The sequence below is a fragment of the Micropterus dolomieu genome, linkage group LG14, assembly GCF_021292245.1.
Source record: "Micropterus dolomieu isolate WLL.071019.BEF.003 ecotype Adirondacks linkage group LG14, ASM2129224v1, whole genome shotgun sequence".
NCBI lineage: Eukaryota > Metazoa > Chordata > Actinopteri > Centrarchiformes > Centrarchidae > Micropterus > Micropterus dolomieu.
Window position 1 is genome coordinate 1,564,422 of NC_060163.1, and position 18,668 is coordinate 1,583,089.

Sequence of the window (18,668 nt, forward strand, 5' to 3'; positions counted from 1 at the left end):
CAACTACATTCTTTAACAGGCTTATGCGCACACACATGTACACACACACACACATACAGACACATTCACCCACACGCACACAGACACACACAGACACAAACAATTTAGGTTGTCCCTGGTAGAATTATTCCTGATGCTTTTCTTTCAGTTACTTATTTAAATTAATTATTATTCCAGCTCTCGTGGCTGTGTTGTGTTGCTTATTTAGTGTGTGTGACTGTTTCTTGTTTTCATTGTTCTCTTAGTTGTCTTAATATGTCAGCTGTTTATTGCTGCTGTTTGGCTGGTTGTCTTTCACTATTATTATTATTTTTATTGTTTTTTTGTTTGTGTTTGTTTGTTGTTGTTGTTTTTCTCCTCCCCAAGCCCCGATCTCTGTTCTATGGCAGGTTTCGTTGCTTTCTGCAATTGGTGTTTCCCACTGCTTTTCCCTGTTGTCCCCACCTTCCATCCCCCTTCTCTTACAGGTCTTGTCCTTTCTCTGTGCTGTCTGTTTGTGCCCCCCCATCCCCGTGTCTGCCTCCCTGTCCGGCCCGGTGACAAATCAATACATAATTAAATAAATAATAAAACAGACAAAGGAGTATTTTAATACTCTCTTGTTAAAGTAAAATCTGTCTGGCACAATATGGTATTCAGGTCATTATACTCTATACAGGGCTGCTGGGCAGGACAGGTTTAAAAAAAAAAAAATTAAATAAAAAAAAGTATAGTGTGTGACATGGCTGACGTCAATACTATTCAGCTGCCTAAATATACAATGTTAGCAATTGCACAATATTACATAGTGGGTAACTATCACACATTCAGAGTCTTTGAATTTTGACGGTCTTGGTCGAAGCAATGATAAAGGAACCTTTTCTTTTGACTACAATGATTTATTCACATTTGAAACATAGATTTATTCTTTTGTGCCATGTGGTGTGAGGATTGTACTTTTAGACAATTTTAAGGTAGTTTCAATAAATTTGCTAAATTGAGAAAAAACGTAAGAAAAGACAAAAGTTATTTTAAGTAATTTTGTCTATTTTGTTATACATTTATCTAACCCTTTGTTTTTCCTTGATGGAAACACATGGTTCAAGATTGAGTGTAATATGTTCATTAGATAAAGTTATGATTATGAATGAAATTATGATTTCCTGAAAAGCAAATTGCCTGAAGCTGATTGAGTTGAATCCCTTCTGCAGATATAAGGATTTAAAATATATTCACATTGGTATTATTGTTACATTGTCGTCAACGTTAGTAGTGTCACTAATGCTGCCAGCAAAAAATTTGAATAATTCGGCAGAAAATCCCCTCAGGAATAATAATAATTATAATATAATACTTATTTAGGAATATTCATAGATCTGACCCTCAGATTGTATCTGCAATTGAACGTGGTGACTGTCCAGTAGGTAGATTTGCTTCTCTTTCCATCCGTGCAAGAACAATAGGGCGGTTTGTGCCTTGTTCCAACAAGATATGGTATCTATAGGCTTACCTTGATGAGGCCTTCCTCCAATTAAATGCTACAAAGACCAAGGATATGATCATTTATTTTAGAATGAAATCATCCAAACCACCATCTCAGATCTTAATTAAAGGAACTGGTATTGAATTTGTAGAACAGAAATATCTAGGAACAATCATCGATAGTGACCTGAAATTTGATACTAGGTCCGATGCAATTTGTAAGAAGGGTCAGAACCGTTTGTATTTCCTCAGGAAGTTAAATGTTTTTGATGTAGACAGGACAATTATGTGTTTGTGTCTTTTATTGAATCTGTTCTTGCTTTTTATATGATTGCATTGTTTGGTAACCTAAACATTAGAGACAAAAACTAATGGAGGGCTAATGAAAAACAGCACTGTGACCATTATTTCATTATTTATTTCTAATTTTATTATTTATTTCTGTAGGCTAAATTCCATATACACAAATGCAGATTTACAAACAAATAACCTCTGTTTATAATCTTTGAAAAGAAATTGAACTTTATTTTAGAATGATCCTTCCCTGCAACAAAAAGAAAAACATTCATTATCTTGATTATGTGTATATGAGTTAATCTTATGTTAAAATAATTTGAGCAGGTGTTTTTTTTTTTTTTACTGTAAGGAGATTCTCATGTCATCAACACATTGAGATGTTACATTAGAGCGGATAGTGTTTCCATTGGAATCTGTAGCCAGCAGAGGGGGTCATTGTCATGCGGTTACAAAACACAGGGTCAGTGGCCATGGAGCAGTTGCCTGGTCTGTAATCCAGGCTTCCTTATATGAAAAATGGATGACCAAAAATAGCAACAACACTATAAAAGGTCATTTAAGAGGCAACCACTCATAGCAGACAGTAAATTAACTTTCAGCAATATCATATTCATTCAACATCATATACATACAAATCAGATCAACACCACAGAATGGCAGTAGATTTAGAATCAGAAGGAGCTTTATTGCCAAGTAGTGTTTTACACATACAAGGAATTTGCTGTGGTGATAAGGTGCTACACGCAGACAAACATACAGTCAACATAAATAAATGTAGAAATATATAAATATGTAATGGAAGAACAACGTTGCAGATATATACATATGCATTATTCTGGGTCTGTGCCGTGCAGAAGTAACGCAATGGAAGAGAATATTGTGTACATATAAATATATAAACTGACAACATAAAAATATACAACAACAAAGATCAACAATCAACAACAAACATGTGCAACGTGCCAGGTCTGTGCACGACACGAGATGAAACAGTATTTACATGTGCAGAGACATTTGTATCGTTTGCAAGGGGGGAGTGTCAGTGGGGGACCTGGGCCTTGTTAATGAGGCTATTTGCAGACGGGAAGAAACTGTTTTTGTGGTGAGAGGTTTTGGTCCTGTTGGGCCGCAACCTCCTGCCAGAGGCGAGAGTCTGAAACAGTTTGTGTCCGGGGTGGGAGGAGTCAGCTGCAATCTGTCCTGCTCACCTCAGAGTCCATACGGCGTACAGGTCAGAGAAGGAAGATTGCAGCCAATCAGCTTCTCTGCAGAGCGAATGATGCGCTGCAGCCTGCCCTTGTCCCTGGCAGTGGCAGCAGCGTACCAGATGGTGATGGAGGAGGTGAAGATGGACTCAATGATGGCGGTGTAGAAGTGCACCATCATTGTCTTTGGCAGGCTGAACTTCTTCAGCTGCCGCAGGAAGTACATCCTCTGCTGGGCCTTCTTGGTGAGGGAGGTGATGTTCAGCTCCCACTTGAGGTACAGTTTGGATGTCACAAGTAGGAATAAAACTTAAGTTAGACAAGTTGGCCGATTGTACAAAAAAATTGTCTCAGCATGTTAACTAACAGTTCAGTCTACCTCACAATGTTACAAACCTTATAAAATGAAGACACTGAAGGGCAAATTAAATTGCTGACATCAAGTAATTCTTGGGAGATTATTGGATAAATTGTGATCGAATTGTAAATACAATCTCTGTATTCACTGTGATTTGCAGTTGTATGATTCAAGAAGCAATAGTTTATTGCTATTTCAACACAGTCGACAGGGATTTGGTTTGCTGAGCTCACACAAAATGACAAGACACAACACCTCACATAAGGTTATCACCTTAGGAAATAAAAGTAATAAATAATAGCCCAAGTAATAATAATAAATAATTAATAATTAAAACAAGCATTCCCATAGAAATGCAGTCACTACCACTACCAACTATGATGGGAAAAATACATTTTGCTGTTATTCTAAATTAACGAGATACCTCAAAACCTTGAGAGAAGCCTCCAGACATCCAACAATTGTGCAGCGTTCCCTCCACGTTTCTGTCTTGTATCTTGCTAGCTAAGCAAAGGAATGATCGTTTGGTGTTGTGTTGTTAATAAAGTCTGTGTCATGTCCAGGTGGGCCGTGCTGGGAGCATGGTTGAGGGTGACTGTATAGTTGTGACATCATTAACCTTATGGACTCTTTTCACATTTGTTTTATACAATCTGTATCTGTAATATATATATATATATATGTATATAAAAAATCTAATAAATCCCCCCCTTGCGGGTTGGTATGTGTCATCCTCAAGCTCAGGTCCTCTACCAGAGGCCTGGGAGTTTGAGGGTTCTGCGCAGTATCTTAGCTGTTCCTAGGACTGCACTCTTCTGGACAGAGACCTCTGATATTTTACCTGGAATCTGCTGTATCCACTCTCCCAGTTTGGGGGTCACAGTCCCCAGTGCGCCGGTCACCACTGGCACCACTGTTGCTCTTATTCATTTATACATTTATTAATCACTAATGCTTTTATCCAAAGCGATGCCACATGGTCGCATGCCTCTGGAGCAACGAGGGGTTAAGTGCCTTGCTCAGGAACACATTGGTGGATGGGATACAGTTGGGGATTGAACCTGGGTCTCTTACACCAAAGGCATAGTCTTATCCATTGCGCCACCCCCCACATCTTTTCTAGCTCCTCTTTCAGCCCTTGTTCTTTCTCAAGCTTCTCGTGTTCCTTCTTCTTGATGTTGCTGTCGCTTGGGATTGCCACATCTATCACTGCAGCCTTCTTCTGCTGTTTGTCAAACAACATGATGTCTGGTTGGTTAGCCATCACCAGTTTGTCAGTCTGGATCTTGAAGTCCCACAGGATCTTAGCTCGGTCATTCTCAACTACCTTAGGACGTGTCTTCCAGTTTGACCTTGGGACTTCCAGCCCATACTCATGGCAGATGTTCCTGTACACTATGACAGCTACCTGGTTATGGCCTTCCATGTACGCACTTCCTGCTTGCATCTTACACCCTGCTGTTGTCTCAGGGGCATCCTTGCACAGTCTGCACCTGGGGTCCTGCCTGGTGTGGTAGACCCCAGCCTCTATTGATCTTGTACTGAGTGCCTGTTCTTGTGCCGCCATGATTAGTGTTTCTGTGCTGTCCTTTAGTCCAGCCTTTTCCAGCCACTGGTAGGATTTCTTGATATCAGCCATTTCTTCTATTTGTCTGTGGTACATGCCGTGCAGCGGCTTGTCTTTCCATGAAGGTTCTTCGTCTTCCTTGTCCTCACCTTTGTGTTTCTGCTGCCTGAGGTATTCACTAAGCCCTTCATCTTTGGGGGCCATCTTCCTGATGTCCTCCTGGATCTTTGTCGTTTCATCCTGGACAGTGGTCTTGACACTCACTTGCCTTGGCCTCCCTCGCTACGCTTGGTGTCTCTGTAGGTATTTGGCTATGGCGGACTTCCTTGCTGCCTCTTCATGGTTTCCGTTAGCCTGCGGCACCCCAAGGTATTTGTAGCTGTCCTGAACATCTGCAATGTGGACTTCTGGTAGTTCAACCCCCTCGGTTCTGATCATTTTCCCTCTTTTTGAAACCATGCGACCACACTTGTCCAGTCCGAACGACATTCCAATATCGTTGCTGTAGATCCTGGTAGTGTGGATCAGTGAGTCGATGTCTCGCTCATTTCTTGCATACAGCTTGAGGTCATCCATGTAGAGGAGGTGACTGATGGTTGTTCCACTTCGGAACCGGTATCCGTAGCCAGTCTTTGTGATGATCTGGCTGAGGGGGTTCAGGCCTATGCAGAACAGCAGCGGGGATAGTGCATCGCCTTGGTATATGCCACACTTGATGGTGACTTGCAATTGGCTTTGAGTTGGCTTCCAGACTTGTCTTCCACAGCCCCGTTGAGTTCTTGATGAAAGCTATTAGTGTCCTGTTGATCTTGTACATTTCCAAGCATTCCAGTATCCATGTATGTGGCACTGAGTCATAAGCTTTCTTGTAGTCAATCCAGTTGGTGCACAGGTTGGTCTGCCTGGTCTTGCAGTCTCGAGTGACTGCTCTATCAACCAGTAGCTGGTGCTTTGCTCCCCTAATGTTACTGCCCATTCCCTTCTGGGCCCTGTCCATGTATTGAGCCATGTGCCTACTCATCTTAGCCGCTATGATGCCTGACAGGAGATTCCATGTTGTGCAGAGACAGGCTATTGGCCGGTAGTTGGATGGGATTGTTCCCTTCTGGGGATCCTTCATGATCAGGACTGTCCCATCCATCAGCAGTTGGTTCATTTGTGCTGCCAGGCGTTCATGGAGTGCAGTTAGTTTCTTCAGCCAATAGGTGTGGATCATGTCAGGGCCTGTTGCTGTCCAGCTCTTCATACCTGCCACTCTTTCTTGGATGTCTGCCGTTGTAATGGTTACTGGATCTTGTTCTGGCAGATTGCTGTGATCTGTTCTTAGATCCACTAGCCACTGAGCATTGGTGTTGTGGGATGCTTCTTTCTCCCATATGTTCTTCTGGTACTGTTCAGTCTCAGCCCTGGGTGGATCTGATCTTGTGTTGTTATCCTGCCACTGAGAGTAGAATTTGGATGGTGCAGTGGAGAACATCCAGTTTATTCTCCTGGTTTCTGCTTCTTCCTTGTATCTCTTTAGGCGGGTAGCCAGAGCGGTAAGTCTTTGTTTGGCAGTCTCCAGAGCCTCAGGTATCGACAGCTTGTTGTATTTCTTAGGTAGCCCTTTCCTTGCACCTTTCTGTAGTTCTGACAGCTGACTAACCTCTCTTCGTGTTGCCTTGATCTTGGCCTCTAGCCTTCTCCTCCACAGGGGGTAATGCTGTTTGTGGCTTGTGGTGTTCATCTTATAGCCAAGTATCTCAAGGATCACTGTTGCTGTGGCGTACATCCGCTCATTGGTCTCAGTTATGGCTTTAGTAGGGATAGTATGTAGTGCTGCATTCACATCTTCTAGCAGACTTTCAGAGGGTACTTTGTCACTTAGCCTTGGCAATCTTGTTCGTTGTACCTGGGGGTCCAGCTTGGTTATAATCTTCAATCGTAGGTCAGTTGCCCTTATGTTGAGTGATTCTGTGCCGTAAGGGCTTGTTGTTATTGGGGCTTTGGGACCCAATCTCTGAGTGTGGGGATGATTATGATCACATCTCTCCTGCTGACCTGTCGTCCTGGCTTGTTGTACTTCGTCAATGTGTAGTTGTAATAGCAGTTGCCGTTTGCGGATGTTAGAACACTGAGCTAGGAGTTGTTTCTTTGTCAGTGTTGATGATGGGTTTCGAAGCATCTATATATCCCATAGTGTCTGCATATAACCTCTCCCGGGATTGCTTGTATAGTAGCATTGCATCAAATCCATATTTTCTGCTCTAGTCCATGAATGTGTTGTTCCAGTAGCCCATTTGTCATCAGGTTGACCTGGTTCCCTAGCACCTGACGTGGACTTGTTGGCCCGGGTGACGTCCGAGCCGATATGGCTCTTGTATTTGCGGTTTCACTCATGCCTGAGGTAGGCTTGTAGCATTAACAACCTTGCCTAAGGGTCCACCTGGATACTCCCGCCCTGACCGGGAATCGAACCCAGGATCACCTGTACCAAAGTCAGTGGCATATACAGTATATATAAACACCTCTGGTTAGGTGCTGATGCAGAACCTGGCTGTCCTACTTTAAAAACTTTTCAGTCTTTTAAAACAAGTTAGTTGAAAGATGGTTGGCAGGATGATACTGTGTACCTTTTTCTATGGTCTTATGGTGTATATCTCAACAAGGGACGGTAGCTCCTTACCTATGATTTTTGATGCAGTGCGAACCATTTCATCCAGCCATTTCAGGTCTTCAGTCTTACTGAGGTACTTCCATACCAAAGTTACTCCAAAGGTGAGGATTCTCTCAATCATTTCTACAGAGTGTAACAGTGGAGAGTGAGTGCCCCTTTGGGGCACCAGTGGCAATAACCAAAGACTTATAAACTCTGAACACTTGCCTCCTCCCCTGCAAAAAGTCCACTGACACAAATGTTTCGACTCCCAGTTGGAGAAGGTTATCATAAAGCCTGGATAGTAGAATCAAATTAAATGTGTCTAATCAACAAACAGAACCTTTGCATAAGTGGCAGGTTCCTCAAGGCGCTGAATGACTGAGCGCAAACATAATGGCGCTGCATCATCAACAGACCTACAGTATTTGCCCTAAAGGCAAACTTACACGGTTCAAGAGCTACCCTAGACAAGTGACTGCAACAGATGCGCAAAAAGAAATTCATTATCACAGATATTAAGGCGACAGGTGTATAATTATTTAGGCAGTTTGGGTTAGATTGTTTTAGGCATAGGAACAATAACAGCAGACTTAAAACATGCCGGGACCCTTCGCTCTAAGAGTGATTGGTTAGAATATGTGCAAGCCCATCTCCACACCATTTCAGGGTGGCCGCTGACCTTAAGTCAGGGCCTGCAGCCTTCCTGTTGTTTTGTCTACACTGGAGGTTTTTCACCTCATGTTCAGTAAGTAAAAGAGGATACACAGCAGGGTCTGATGAGGAAGTGGCAAGGTTAGAATCATAATCTGTGATATGGCAGGTGGCAGCCAGTTATGTAAGTAATAAAGTGTTTGACTGTAATCACATTGTGTTTTTATAAGCTGCCTGCTCTGGTAACCTAGTCTACACCTTTTGTTCTTGTTCTAACAGAGCCTATACTGTCAAGCATGCTCACATATTCTATTTTCCCTGTAGTTTGAGCAAAAGCTTTGCCTGAAAAGCAAAGCAGGCAACTACCCCAGTCGAGAGGATAAGTATTCATTATTACTTAATTTAACATATTAAATTACTACCTTATTGTCCTCCTAAGTTTCTCTATAAGGGATTTTAATCCTTTGTTCACAACAGTTATCATTCCTTATGTGTTGCTAATGCTAGCTACCATAGTAAGCACGATAGTAAGTACCATAGCTACTTAGTAATCACAACTGAATTATACTATGATCACTAAATTAGACAACAGGACACAATTACATAAACATGCAAATTGCCTTCCACACATCAACGTTAAGCTCTGTGATAAAAACTGAGCTGGACCATGAAGCCATGATAAAAACCGTACCATTCTTTAATTCAGTACAAAAAGTGCCACACTCAGGCCTCATAGACACAAGAGACTGTACACAGGAACAGAAACTTGGGTTTTTACCCTTTCTATAGTACAGATAGGTATACAGCAGACTGTGGGTCCAACAGAAGAACATACTGAACCCTTATACAGGTTTCATTGGGCTAGAAATCTGATCTTGTTGCCTGTGTAAATCTACCAAAAAGCCAACATCACAGCTAGTCTCAGGGGAAACCCAGTACATTGTTTTAATGGCAAATTTACATTGAGATGACTCCAATTTAAATGAAACAGAATAAAACAATATAGTTCCAAAGGATTTTTAATACTATACAATGAATAATAATAATAATAATAATAATAATAATAATAATAATGACAGACATCAGAAGAGCACAGTAATACATGACTTTTTTTACTACCATTTTCAGGGCAACTGCAACAGTACATTGTTTCATTCAACTTCATCTGCTATAAGATGCAAAATAAGTCAACAAAAACCTCCACCACCCACTATCATCCCTAAAGGGAATATTATGATGTTGTCAGTTGTCTTATGTTTTACAGATATGTGTCAGAATGAGGAACTTCCATATTTGGCATTCACCCTTCCACATTTCAATGGTTCAGTGTGTTTCTTTCTGGCTGAACCTGGGATTTTCCAGTTATGGAGCACCTTGTCTAACATGTGTGCTATTCTGCTGCACTATTTCTCAGCTCCTCTGAAAAAGGTTGGATGCTGAATGGCATGTGGTAGGATTTATGTCCTAAGATCCATCAGTTTTACTTAAAAAATTGAGAATGCAGTAAAGTAATTTGTAATAAACGTGTATGTTATAAATAAAATGTCCTTGATGCAAAAACAACATGCCAAACTTTAAAATGTCAGTGTCCGTTAAAAGGACCAAATCTTTCTCATTTACACAAAGAAAAAAACGGTTCTTCCTTTCAAAAACAAATAAAGTATATGTTGTGGTCTCAGATTAACAATTATGATGATGACAGTTCAGTTTGATAGAAGTTACCCAAGATTACTTTATGATTCCATACTGTAATTTACAGTAAAAGGGAAGAAAAGAGAAAATTTCTCAGGACATTTTTTTATATCTTTGATGTTTTTTCCTCTACATGGCATACTTTTGGGTCCATTCTTTTGCTACTCTGTTGTATCTGAGAAGAGAAAAGAAGAGAGTGAAGTGAGTGGATGATAACCACTGACAAAATTAGGTAAACGCATGTCCACTGATGATGATGATAACAATAGTGGACAATAATGCACCACCTGAGTCTGTGTATACTTACTTCTCTTTGTCGTTCTTGTAGATGTGTGCTATGTCTGGAACTAACGGGTCGTCTGGGTTTGGATCACAAAGCAACGAACATATGGATAATAAAACTGGAATGAAGAATGAAAAAGATGTCATTAGTTAACATGATGAATGGTGTTTAAAATGAGTCTACTCCTGATAGATCCCTACATGCAGTCACCAGGGTTAGGGGTGGCAGCTTCACCAGGAGTGACCCTGTCAGCACAGACTGGGAGTTGGGAGGGAAGGGTATGCTTAAAGGGGACCGATTATGCTCATTTTCAGCTCTATATTTTTATTCTGGGACTCCACTAGAGCAGCTTAGGCTGATTTACAATTCAAAAAAAGCCTTATCTATCTTCTACTAGCCCTTTATGCATCCCCTCAGTTCATCCTCTGTCTGAAACAAGCCGTTTTAGCTCCTGTCTCTTTAAGGCCTCCCACTTTGTTCTGATTGGCCAATTTCTGGAAGCCTACCAAGGGGCTTGAGTCATCCAGGTCATAGTTATCCAACGAAGGTTAAAGTCAAGGGCAACTGGACTTGGTTGAAGATACTGGAAGACGTTTCGTCCCTCATCCAAAGGACTTCTTCAGTTCTGACTGACTGGCAGGGAAACTCAGCTATTTAACCTCAGTGGGGTCGTTGGCCAGGGTCATCGATACTGCTGGTTCGTTAGTGTTCCTGGTTGCTGTAACGACAGTCGTTACAGTCGTTAGGACTACCGGTGGCCAAGACTGAACGACCATCGTTGGTATCTTCACCTGAGGCATTGGACCGCATACACTAGATTGCTTTTCTTGTGTTTGGGTGTGCGGTCTCAGAGGTGTACCAGCATCTAGCTTAGTCAGACCTGTATATTGGGGAGACTAAACAACCACTACACAAACACATGGCTCAACACAGAAGGGCCAACTCCTCAGGTCAAGATTCTGCAGTCTACTTACATCTGAAGGACAGAGGACACTCGTTTGAGGACCACCAGGTGCACATTTTAGACAGAGAAGATGGATGGTTTGAAAGAGGTGTCAAGGAAGCCGTCTACACCCGGGTCGAGAAGCTGTCATTGAACAGAGGAGGGGGTCTACGCCACCACTTATCCCCCACTTACAATGCTGTCCTTTCATCACTTCCCAGGAAACTCAACAAACGTAACCTATTGGCCTCAGGTGAAGATACCAACGATGGTCGTTCAGTCTTGGCCACCGGTAGTCTTAACGACTGTAACGACTGTCGTTACAGCAACCAGGAACACTAATGAACCAGCAGTATCGATGACCCTGGCCAACGACCCCACTGAGGTTAAATAGCTGAGTTTCCCAGCCAGTCAGTCAGAACTGAAGAAGTCCTTTGGATGAGGGACGAAACGTCTTCCAGTATCTTCAACCAAGTCCAGTTGCCCTTGACTTTAACCTTCGTTGGAGAACCTGGTACTGTGAGCCTGCATCGCCTCATACTTGTGCTGGTGTGCTCGACAGCAAAAGACAGCTACAGTAACTTAGCAATAGGGCTTTGCGATATTAAGATATATATCGTTTGACAGTATACAAATGTCTATCGTTTACAATTATGCTCTATCGTTTATTTTGTTGTGTCAAATTCCACACTTCACCATAATATTTCCGCGAGGGGACAGCGTGACAGACTATTTCACTGAATTTACAAAATATTTTGTATATTGGGATATGTACCGTTATTGGGATATGAAATGATCCATATCGGGATATGAAATTTTAGTCAACATGAGAGGACGAGACTGTCCCAGAGCAGCACAGCAGCTCCAGACAGCGACACAATTCTCCTGCTGCTATTGCTAACATCACAACAACAGCGTGTCTTAGTGAACTAGAAGCTGAATTTTCGCGGGCAAGTCATTAAATGTTACCTGACACACATCATGGCTGGAACGGCTGGGGTAATGTTGCGTGGTTCATCCATACAACAGACTTCTCCCTTTGGTATGAGCCTCATTTGTCATGAGTCCTCCTGTTCAGTATTATCCAGTTATGAGAAACTTCACTCTCCTTCACGTTTGTTTATTCTTAATGCAAATTTCTTCCCTGCAATACCAGCAAGTGTGGAAGAACGGACCGCAGTTACTTTCAAGTTGGATATTTACGATATTTTACGTTGAATAGTCGTCAGATGTCTGTCAAATGTCCAATGTAAAAATAACTTCACCGCGGTGCAAAGCGTTGTCCCCTCGTAAAGTGTTGAATTTGCGACACAATGAAATAAACGATAACATAATTTTGAACGACAGACGTTCAAAATATCGTCAAATGATATATTTCGTCATATCGCACAGCCCTAATCAATACTCTTACTAGTTATTTTACATTCACTAAAGAATTTGTTTTTGTAAATGATCTTTTTTTTAAAGAATACATTCAGAACATGATTAGAATATTATATTTTAAATTTAACTAAAGGTTTGGTTTACAACAGCAATGTCCTTATATAAACTCACTGGAAATAAATCTAAAATGTCTGATATTCCTGACATCAAAATACTAGGTCAAGTTCAGAAAGAATGAAGAAGTCAGACATCAGGCCTTCCTCCTGTCCTCCTCTCACTGCTACGACAAACTAAGCTAAACAGCTAGACTACATACAGACAGCTTTTGTTTTAGCATGTTCATGAACACGTTGCTATTAGCTTAACAAGTGCACTGGTTTTAACAACAACTGCGGACAAAACAGCTGGAAATATTACCAGTGTTTCCCATACAGTGATTTATTTGTGGCGTCCTGCCACAATATCAACATTGACTGCCACATATTGATTTAAAATGGGTAAAATCTTATTTCTTTGTAGAGAGGCACATTAGCACATGGATTCACTCAGCCCCTCCTTGCCCCGCTCTCAGACTAGCCCCTCCTCTCTGTGCACACTCTCAGCTGGGCTGTCGGGGTTAGCATTCTGCACAAAGCAGCTAATCAATATCAACTGCTTGTGCAAGTAGATAATGTTAATTATTTAACTCCGGCACTGAATGTTTGCTACCGCAATCCAGATGAAAAGACTCAAAAGGGCTCGTCCCGAGGAGGTGCAGACAGTCTGAACCTGAGGTATTAGTAAAACAGTGTACCTATAAACTTCCGAAAAAACACATGAGAAAGCTGAGCAGTCCAATCAGTGTGATTAACTATCCAATAAATTTGTTTGGAATATTTCCAGGTTTCAATCAGTGCTGCTGTGGCAGCTGAAGCAGCAAGAGAGGGCCAGAAAAGGGATAGCTGTAGCTAATGAAGAGAGAGATGTAGGAGAGGAGGAGGACAGCAGCCAACATGCTGCGGTAGATGAGCAGCTAGGGCAGAAGCAACAGGTGAGACTGTAGCAGTGCAGGTCAGGAAAACCTCTCTCTCAGGAAAAGGGATCTCATTTCTATTCTTCATTGTATTTACTTTGTTATTTGTTTGACATAATGTGAAGCCCCCCAACACCAGCTACCACCACAAATAGAACCTAATTCTGTGGGAAACACTGATCACCTTTTCTACTTTTTACTTGAGTAAAAGCCTACCTTCACCTGGTTTAAGGCCTCTCTTCTCCACTGTATGTGTGAGAGAGTGTGTGTGTGTGTGTGTGTGTGTGTGTGTGTGTGTGTGTGTGTGTGTGTGTGTGTGTGTGTGTGTGTGTAGGAGCTGAGCCCTGCCCTTGGTCAAACACGCAGAGGAGAGGAAAGAGAAGCTACTACAGCCATAAAGTATTTCTTTAAAGATCAGCATGATTCACATGGGTCACATTTTCAGGTTAGAAAATCTGGAATTGTGGATTAATACAGAATAACTCCATTCCTGTGATTTTGTAGATGAAACACCAGGGGCCTGTATCACGAAGTACGATTTGAGCTTATCCAGGTAACTATCTATTTTAGGTTAGTATAGCCTAAGCCAGAGACTGGTCATGTTCCGTCCCACCTTTTGCGATGTGGGCGCAGCTAATGAGGTGAGTTTTCAGTAGCATAAATGTTGAGATTCAGTCTTTCAACCACTATCTGAGCATATTTTATGAGTTTCATTAATTTAGAACAATGTTTGGAACACTTTTGAGTGTGTTAAATAAATTAATCTCATTTTTGAAGTGACGAGAAGTGTTTTAAAGTGAGCAGGAACGACCACTTCTTCAGTTCTTAATGTGGAAACGCAGACACAGCCGAGCTGAAAGAATAAGGCTGATATTTTCATCCAGCTCATAAGAACACATCAAATCAACGCAATATTATAGACTACACCTGTTCATCTAGACATTCACACTGTCAGCGAATTTCTGTCTCCATGCATGTGTCAGCTGCAGCTATGTTGTATACTGTGGTGTTACAGTTTGCTCGTTTGTAAAATATGACGCTCTGCTGCCAGTGGACTTGTTCATGTCTGCGATTGGTCATCTGCTGCTAACACTGCCTCTTGTATTTGAACACGCTCACGGCTGGATTGGGAAACCCTGGGTTGAGTTATCGAGATGATAACCAGCTTCGTGGTACCGCTTATCCCGACTGCGATTGTTAGGGTTAGTTAAGCCAGATAAGTGAAAGATATCCTGGGTATGTTGAACTCGCTTCGTGGTACAGGCCAGATTATGCTGAATGTCAAAGTTTAAGTATATTCAAAAGCAAAAGCATATTCCTAACTTTGAAATGGCAACAGTTAAAAGATCAAAATAATGACATAGTGGAGCGGTTGTAGTTACCTTTAGACACTGTTAGTGCTGGAGACCACTGTGACCGTAGAATGTCCAAACAGATACTCCCATTGCTGTTTATATTTGGGTGATAGATCTTTGTAGTAAATGCTACCTGTAATAAAAACACATTTTATTCACACAGGTCTGTAAAGCAGAGAACATGCCCTTCCACAGCTACTCTACTAGTGTTTGCATTGTAGCAAGACGTTCAGGCTAAAATGTGGCTACCGGGCTGATTACAGCAGTCTCAGTCCACTTAAGTAAAGTATCTGGCTTAGTGTTTTTATTCCCAACCTTTACCACAATCTGTAATCTGTCATGGTACCACAAAGAAATGAAACTTGGGTGCAGAACTGTTCTGAACACAAACTAGACTAACCCTGCCCGGTCAGAATGACATCAAGTTCAGCGTTACACTAAAACTTTTTTCATGTAGTTTGAATGAAATATGAAACACTTAATAGCCTTGAGTAACATGTTATCTTCACCTTTGCTGTCTGCTCTGTGTGTGTGTGGAGGAGCTGCCTCTGACACAGACAGCAGACAGGAGCACAGAGAACGCAAGGTCAGCAAAAATGGTCAATGGTCGGTCATCAGGGTTTTTCCCGCATAGAGAAATGTTTGGCGCCCCCCAAAGAGGTTTTAGTGAGTGCCAAAGGAAAATCACCAGCGCCAAAATGATCACAATTGAAGTGTTTCAAATATTCTCCTAATGTGTTTTATAGTCATTAATCAAACAGCTTTTGAGCAAGCAGAACATAAACATAAATACGACGTCTTGACTTCCAGCAGTCACCTGTCCTCTCATCCACAGTCGCTATTTGGTTTATTTCTTTACACATGCAGCTGGCGCTGGATTTATAAATCAGCTGCTGCGTTGGTTTGACTGCGCCTGAACGTTCCGCTACGAAGCTCGCGCTAATGACTTCCTGTATTTCTCACAATATAAAAGCCGTTTGTGCTTGAAATGTGCCAGTATTCACCCGTACTGTCACTTTTAAATTGTACTCTTTGGTGTACTAGCAGTGGGACACTCCTCTGCCCTCTTCAGATCAGGTTTTCTGGGCACTAAGTGACGCTCACCTGTTCCTGTTCTCTCCTGCCTGCTTATCTCCGCAGGGAGATCGGGAGCCTTTCATGCAGCCGTGTGCGGTAGTTGCTCGTCAAAGTCACTGGTCATGACCTGACCAATTACATACAGCCTGAAGTAGGCGGGACATTAAAAAAGGCTGAGGCACTACAGCAAACTTTAGAAATGTTGAACTTCTTGTTCTGTATGGACAGCTTTTACTATTGACAAGTTAGTACTTTGCATAAATAAATCAGAGACTGACCACCATGTGGAGCATTTGTCATGCACAATAACCTAATGACCAAAAACAACCCACAAAATATAACTGTGCTGTTTTGTCCAACTGGAATTAATATTAGGCTACTAACAGTAAGCTACAGTAGCCTGTATGATTTTCTGAAATTATAATGAATACACAAACATTAGCACTAATCAAACCTTAACCACAGTGGTGTAGGCTAATGTAAGAAAATGGTTTCATTTGTGAAAAAACTAATAATATTCAACTAATAAACTATCTGAAGGCAGATTAACCAAATCAAGTGTAACCTGTGTATGTGTGTGTATATATAAAGTAAAGTATGATGTTAGTATAATTTTATATAAAATTATACTAACATCATACTTTTATACCTTTACTCCTCCAGGCTGTGGATATAGTTTGCTTATCAAATGGTCAGAAATAACTAAAATGCATAGATTTCGGTCATAAGGTAACTCATTGCCTTTACTGCACACATACTGATCATGCTTACTGTTGCGCGAAGTCACCCCCTCCAAGGACCATTCTGACCCAGGAAAAACCCTGGTCATGTCCATTTATCATAGGATAAGTTGATAATGTAATTACTGTGACAGGCCTTGAGAGCGCAATGCAACATTATCACCACTGGAAAAACAGGTGGTGTCCTAAATCCATTCTAAATCTATACAGTATGTACTACATTCTAATCATCATAGTATCCCGTTTTAGCTGTGTTGACTGCACATGATAAATTTGTGTGATGTTGGATGTCAATCAAACTGCAACTTTGAAAAGCTACTGCCAATTAAACTTCGCAAACAGACATTTAATACTTCTGTTTTGATTTGGACCAAAACCCTCAATTTTTATTTCTTCCAGCTGTGAGCAGCTATCCATTTCCTTTGTGCATTGCATTGTCGGAGAATAGTGTGCATACTCAAAACCTCCTAACTGTGCATTCAGACCAAACGTGAATTTAATCCTCGCAACGCTTTCCTCGTGGGGGTTTTATCACTGGACAACTGCCAAGTGTTTGGTAATGCGAATAAACATAATTTGCGATTACTACAGCTGTATCAACCCAAAATGAACATTTTGCTGTGATTTAATTGCAATAAAGGGATCAAACTGATGCCGAAATAACTACAATATGACGCAGATTTAGACAGGACAAAGCTTCGAGTTACCAAACCAGCTCTTACCTTTGGTGGCTTGAATGGGTAGTCAGTGGGGAAGTGGATTGTGAGAAAGAAAACTCCTCCTTGGTAAGGACTGTCACCCTGACATAAAGACATGTGAGACACTGCTGTCAGTAAAACACTCCACACCAAATGCCTGACAACCAGCACACAGTCACCTTCAGTGAGAACAGGGACCTGTGTCAGGAAGTAACTTAAGCTGGCTCTTTGAGTTATCTGGATTCTGAAACCCTGGTGATTTTTGCTGTCACAAAGCTGGTTACCAACTAGCTGTATGAGTGTGTACACACTGAAGAAGTGAAGTAATTATAAGCCAATCAAACATACTGCTGACAGATCAAGAGCAGCCATTTAAAATGGGATTTTAAAGTGGTACTCCCCATGGGAAGACATGGCAGTAAGGGAAAATCTGCAGACTATAAGCACACAACTATAACGGAATAGTATGAACAAGTAATACTGAAAACAATACAAAGTCGGTGTCACAGGTTGTCATTTGTGTTTTGATTGGTTGCCATGCTTGAACAGAGCAGGTCTTATCTAACATGACTGCTGACGAGTGCAGCTCCTGCAGAAAGCCAGTTGAGCTGACTGGGGTTCAGGTAAGGCCTGCATCCTTTCTTGTTCTTGCCAATCAGTGTATGCTGTGGCATGTTAGTAGCTGGTACAGCCACAATGCTTAATGTTCATTAAACCCCCTAGACCTAACAACAAATCATTTTACCAGTACTACTTGTGCCGTGACAATAGTGACAATAAGTAAGTTTGGAATTATCATATTGGAAGGCTGATGATTAGATGGCCTTCATCATAATGAATATACAGTGGGGGAAAAAAGTATTTGACCCCTTGCTGATTTTGCAGGTTTGCCCACTTACAAAGAATGCAACGATCTATAATTTTAATCATATGTACATTCTAACAGTGAAAGACAGAATCCCAAAGAAAATTCCAGAAAATCACATCATATGAATTTATTAAAATTGATAACCATCTGATGAGGAAAAACAAGTATTTGACCCCCTGGACAAACAGCATGTTAATATTTTGTAGAAAAGCCATTATTGGCCAGCACAGATGTCAAACGGTTTTTATAGTTGGTGACAAGGTTTGTGCACATTTCGGCAGGGATGTTGGCCCACTCCTCCCTGCAGACAGCCTCCAAATCATTCAGGTTCCGAGGTTGTCGCCTGGCAACTCGAATTTTAAGCTCCCTCCAAAGATTTTCAATTGGATTCAGGTCTGGAGACTGGCTAGGCCACTCCAGAACCTTGATGTGCTTCTTCA

At 41.4% G+C, this 18,668-nt stretch overlaps 3 protein-coding genes across 3 annotated transcripts in view; 2 read left to right on the forward strand and 1 right to left on the reverse strand.

The window, feature by feature from the left end:
- bms1 (BMS1 ribosome biogenesis factor) overlaps nt 1-18,668 on the forward strand; it is a 654,080-nt gene that overhangs the window by 48,640 nt on the left and 586,772 nt on the right. The window lies entirely within an intron of this gene.
- The window catches only part of LOC123983048 (V-type proton ATPase 116 kDa subunit a1-like), a 59,279-nt gene that overhangs the window by 25,395 nt on the left and 15,216 nt on the right, over nt 1-18,668 (forward strand). The gene's annotated exons all lie outside the window — the stretch shown is intronic.
- On the reverse strand, nt 8,852-17,517 carry LOC123983061 (ubiquitin-conjugating enzyme E2 D4-like). Its single transcript, XM_046069182.1, has 4 exons — nt 17,385-17,517; nt 14,873-14,978; nt 10,177-10,270; nt 8,852-10,044 (listed from the first exon to the last, which is right to left on the reverse strand). Exons 1-4 carry the CDS (start codon nt 17,475-17,477, stop codon nt 9,999-10,001), a joined length of 339 nt encoding a protein of 112 aa, XP_045925138.1. The 5' UTR covers nt 17,478-17,517; the 3' UTR covers nt 8,852-9,998.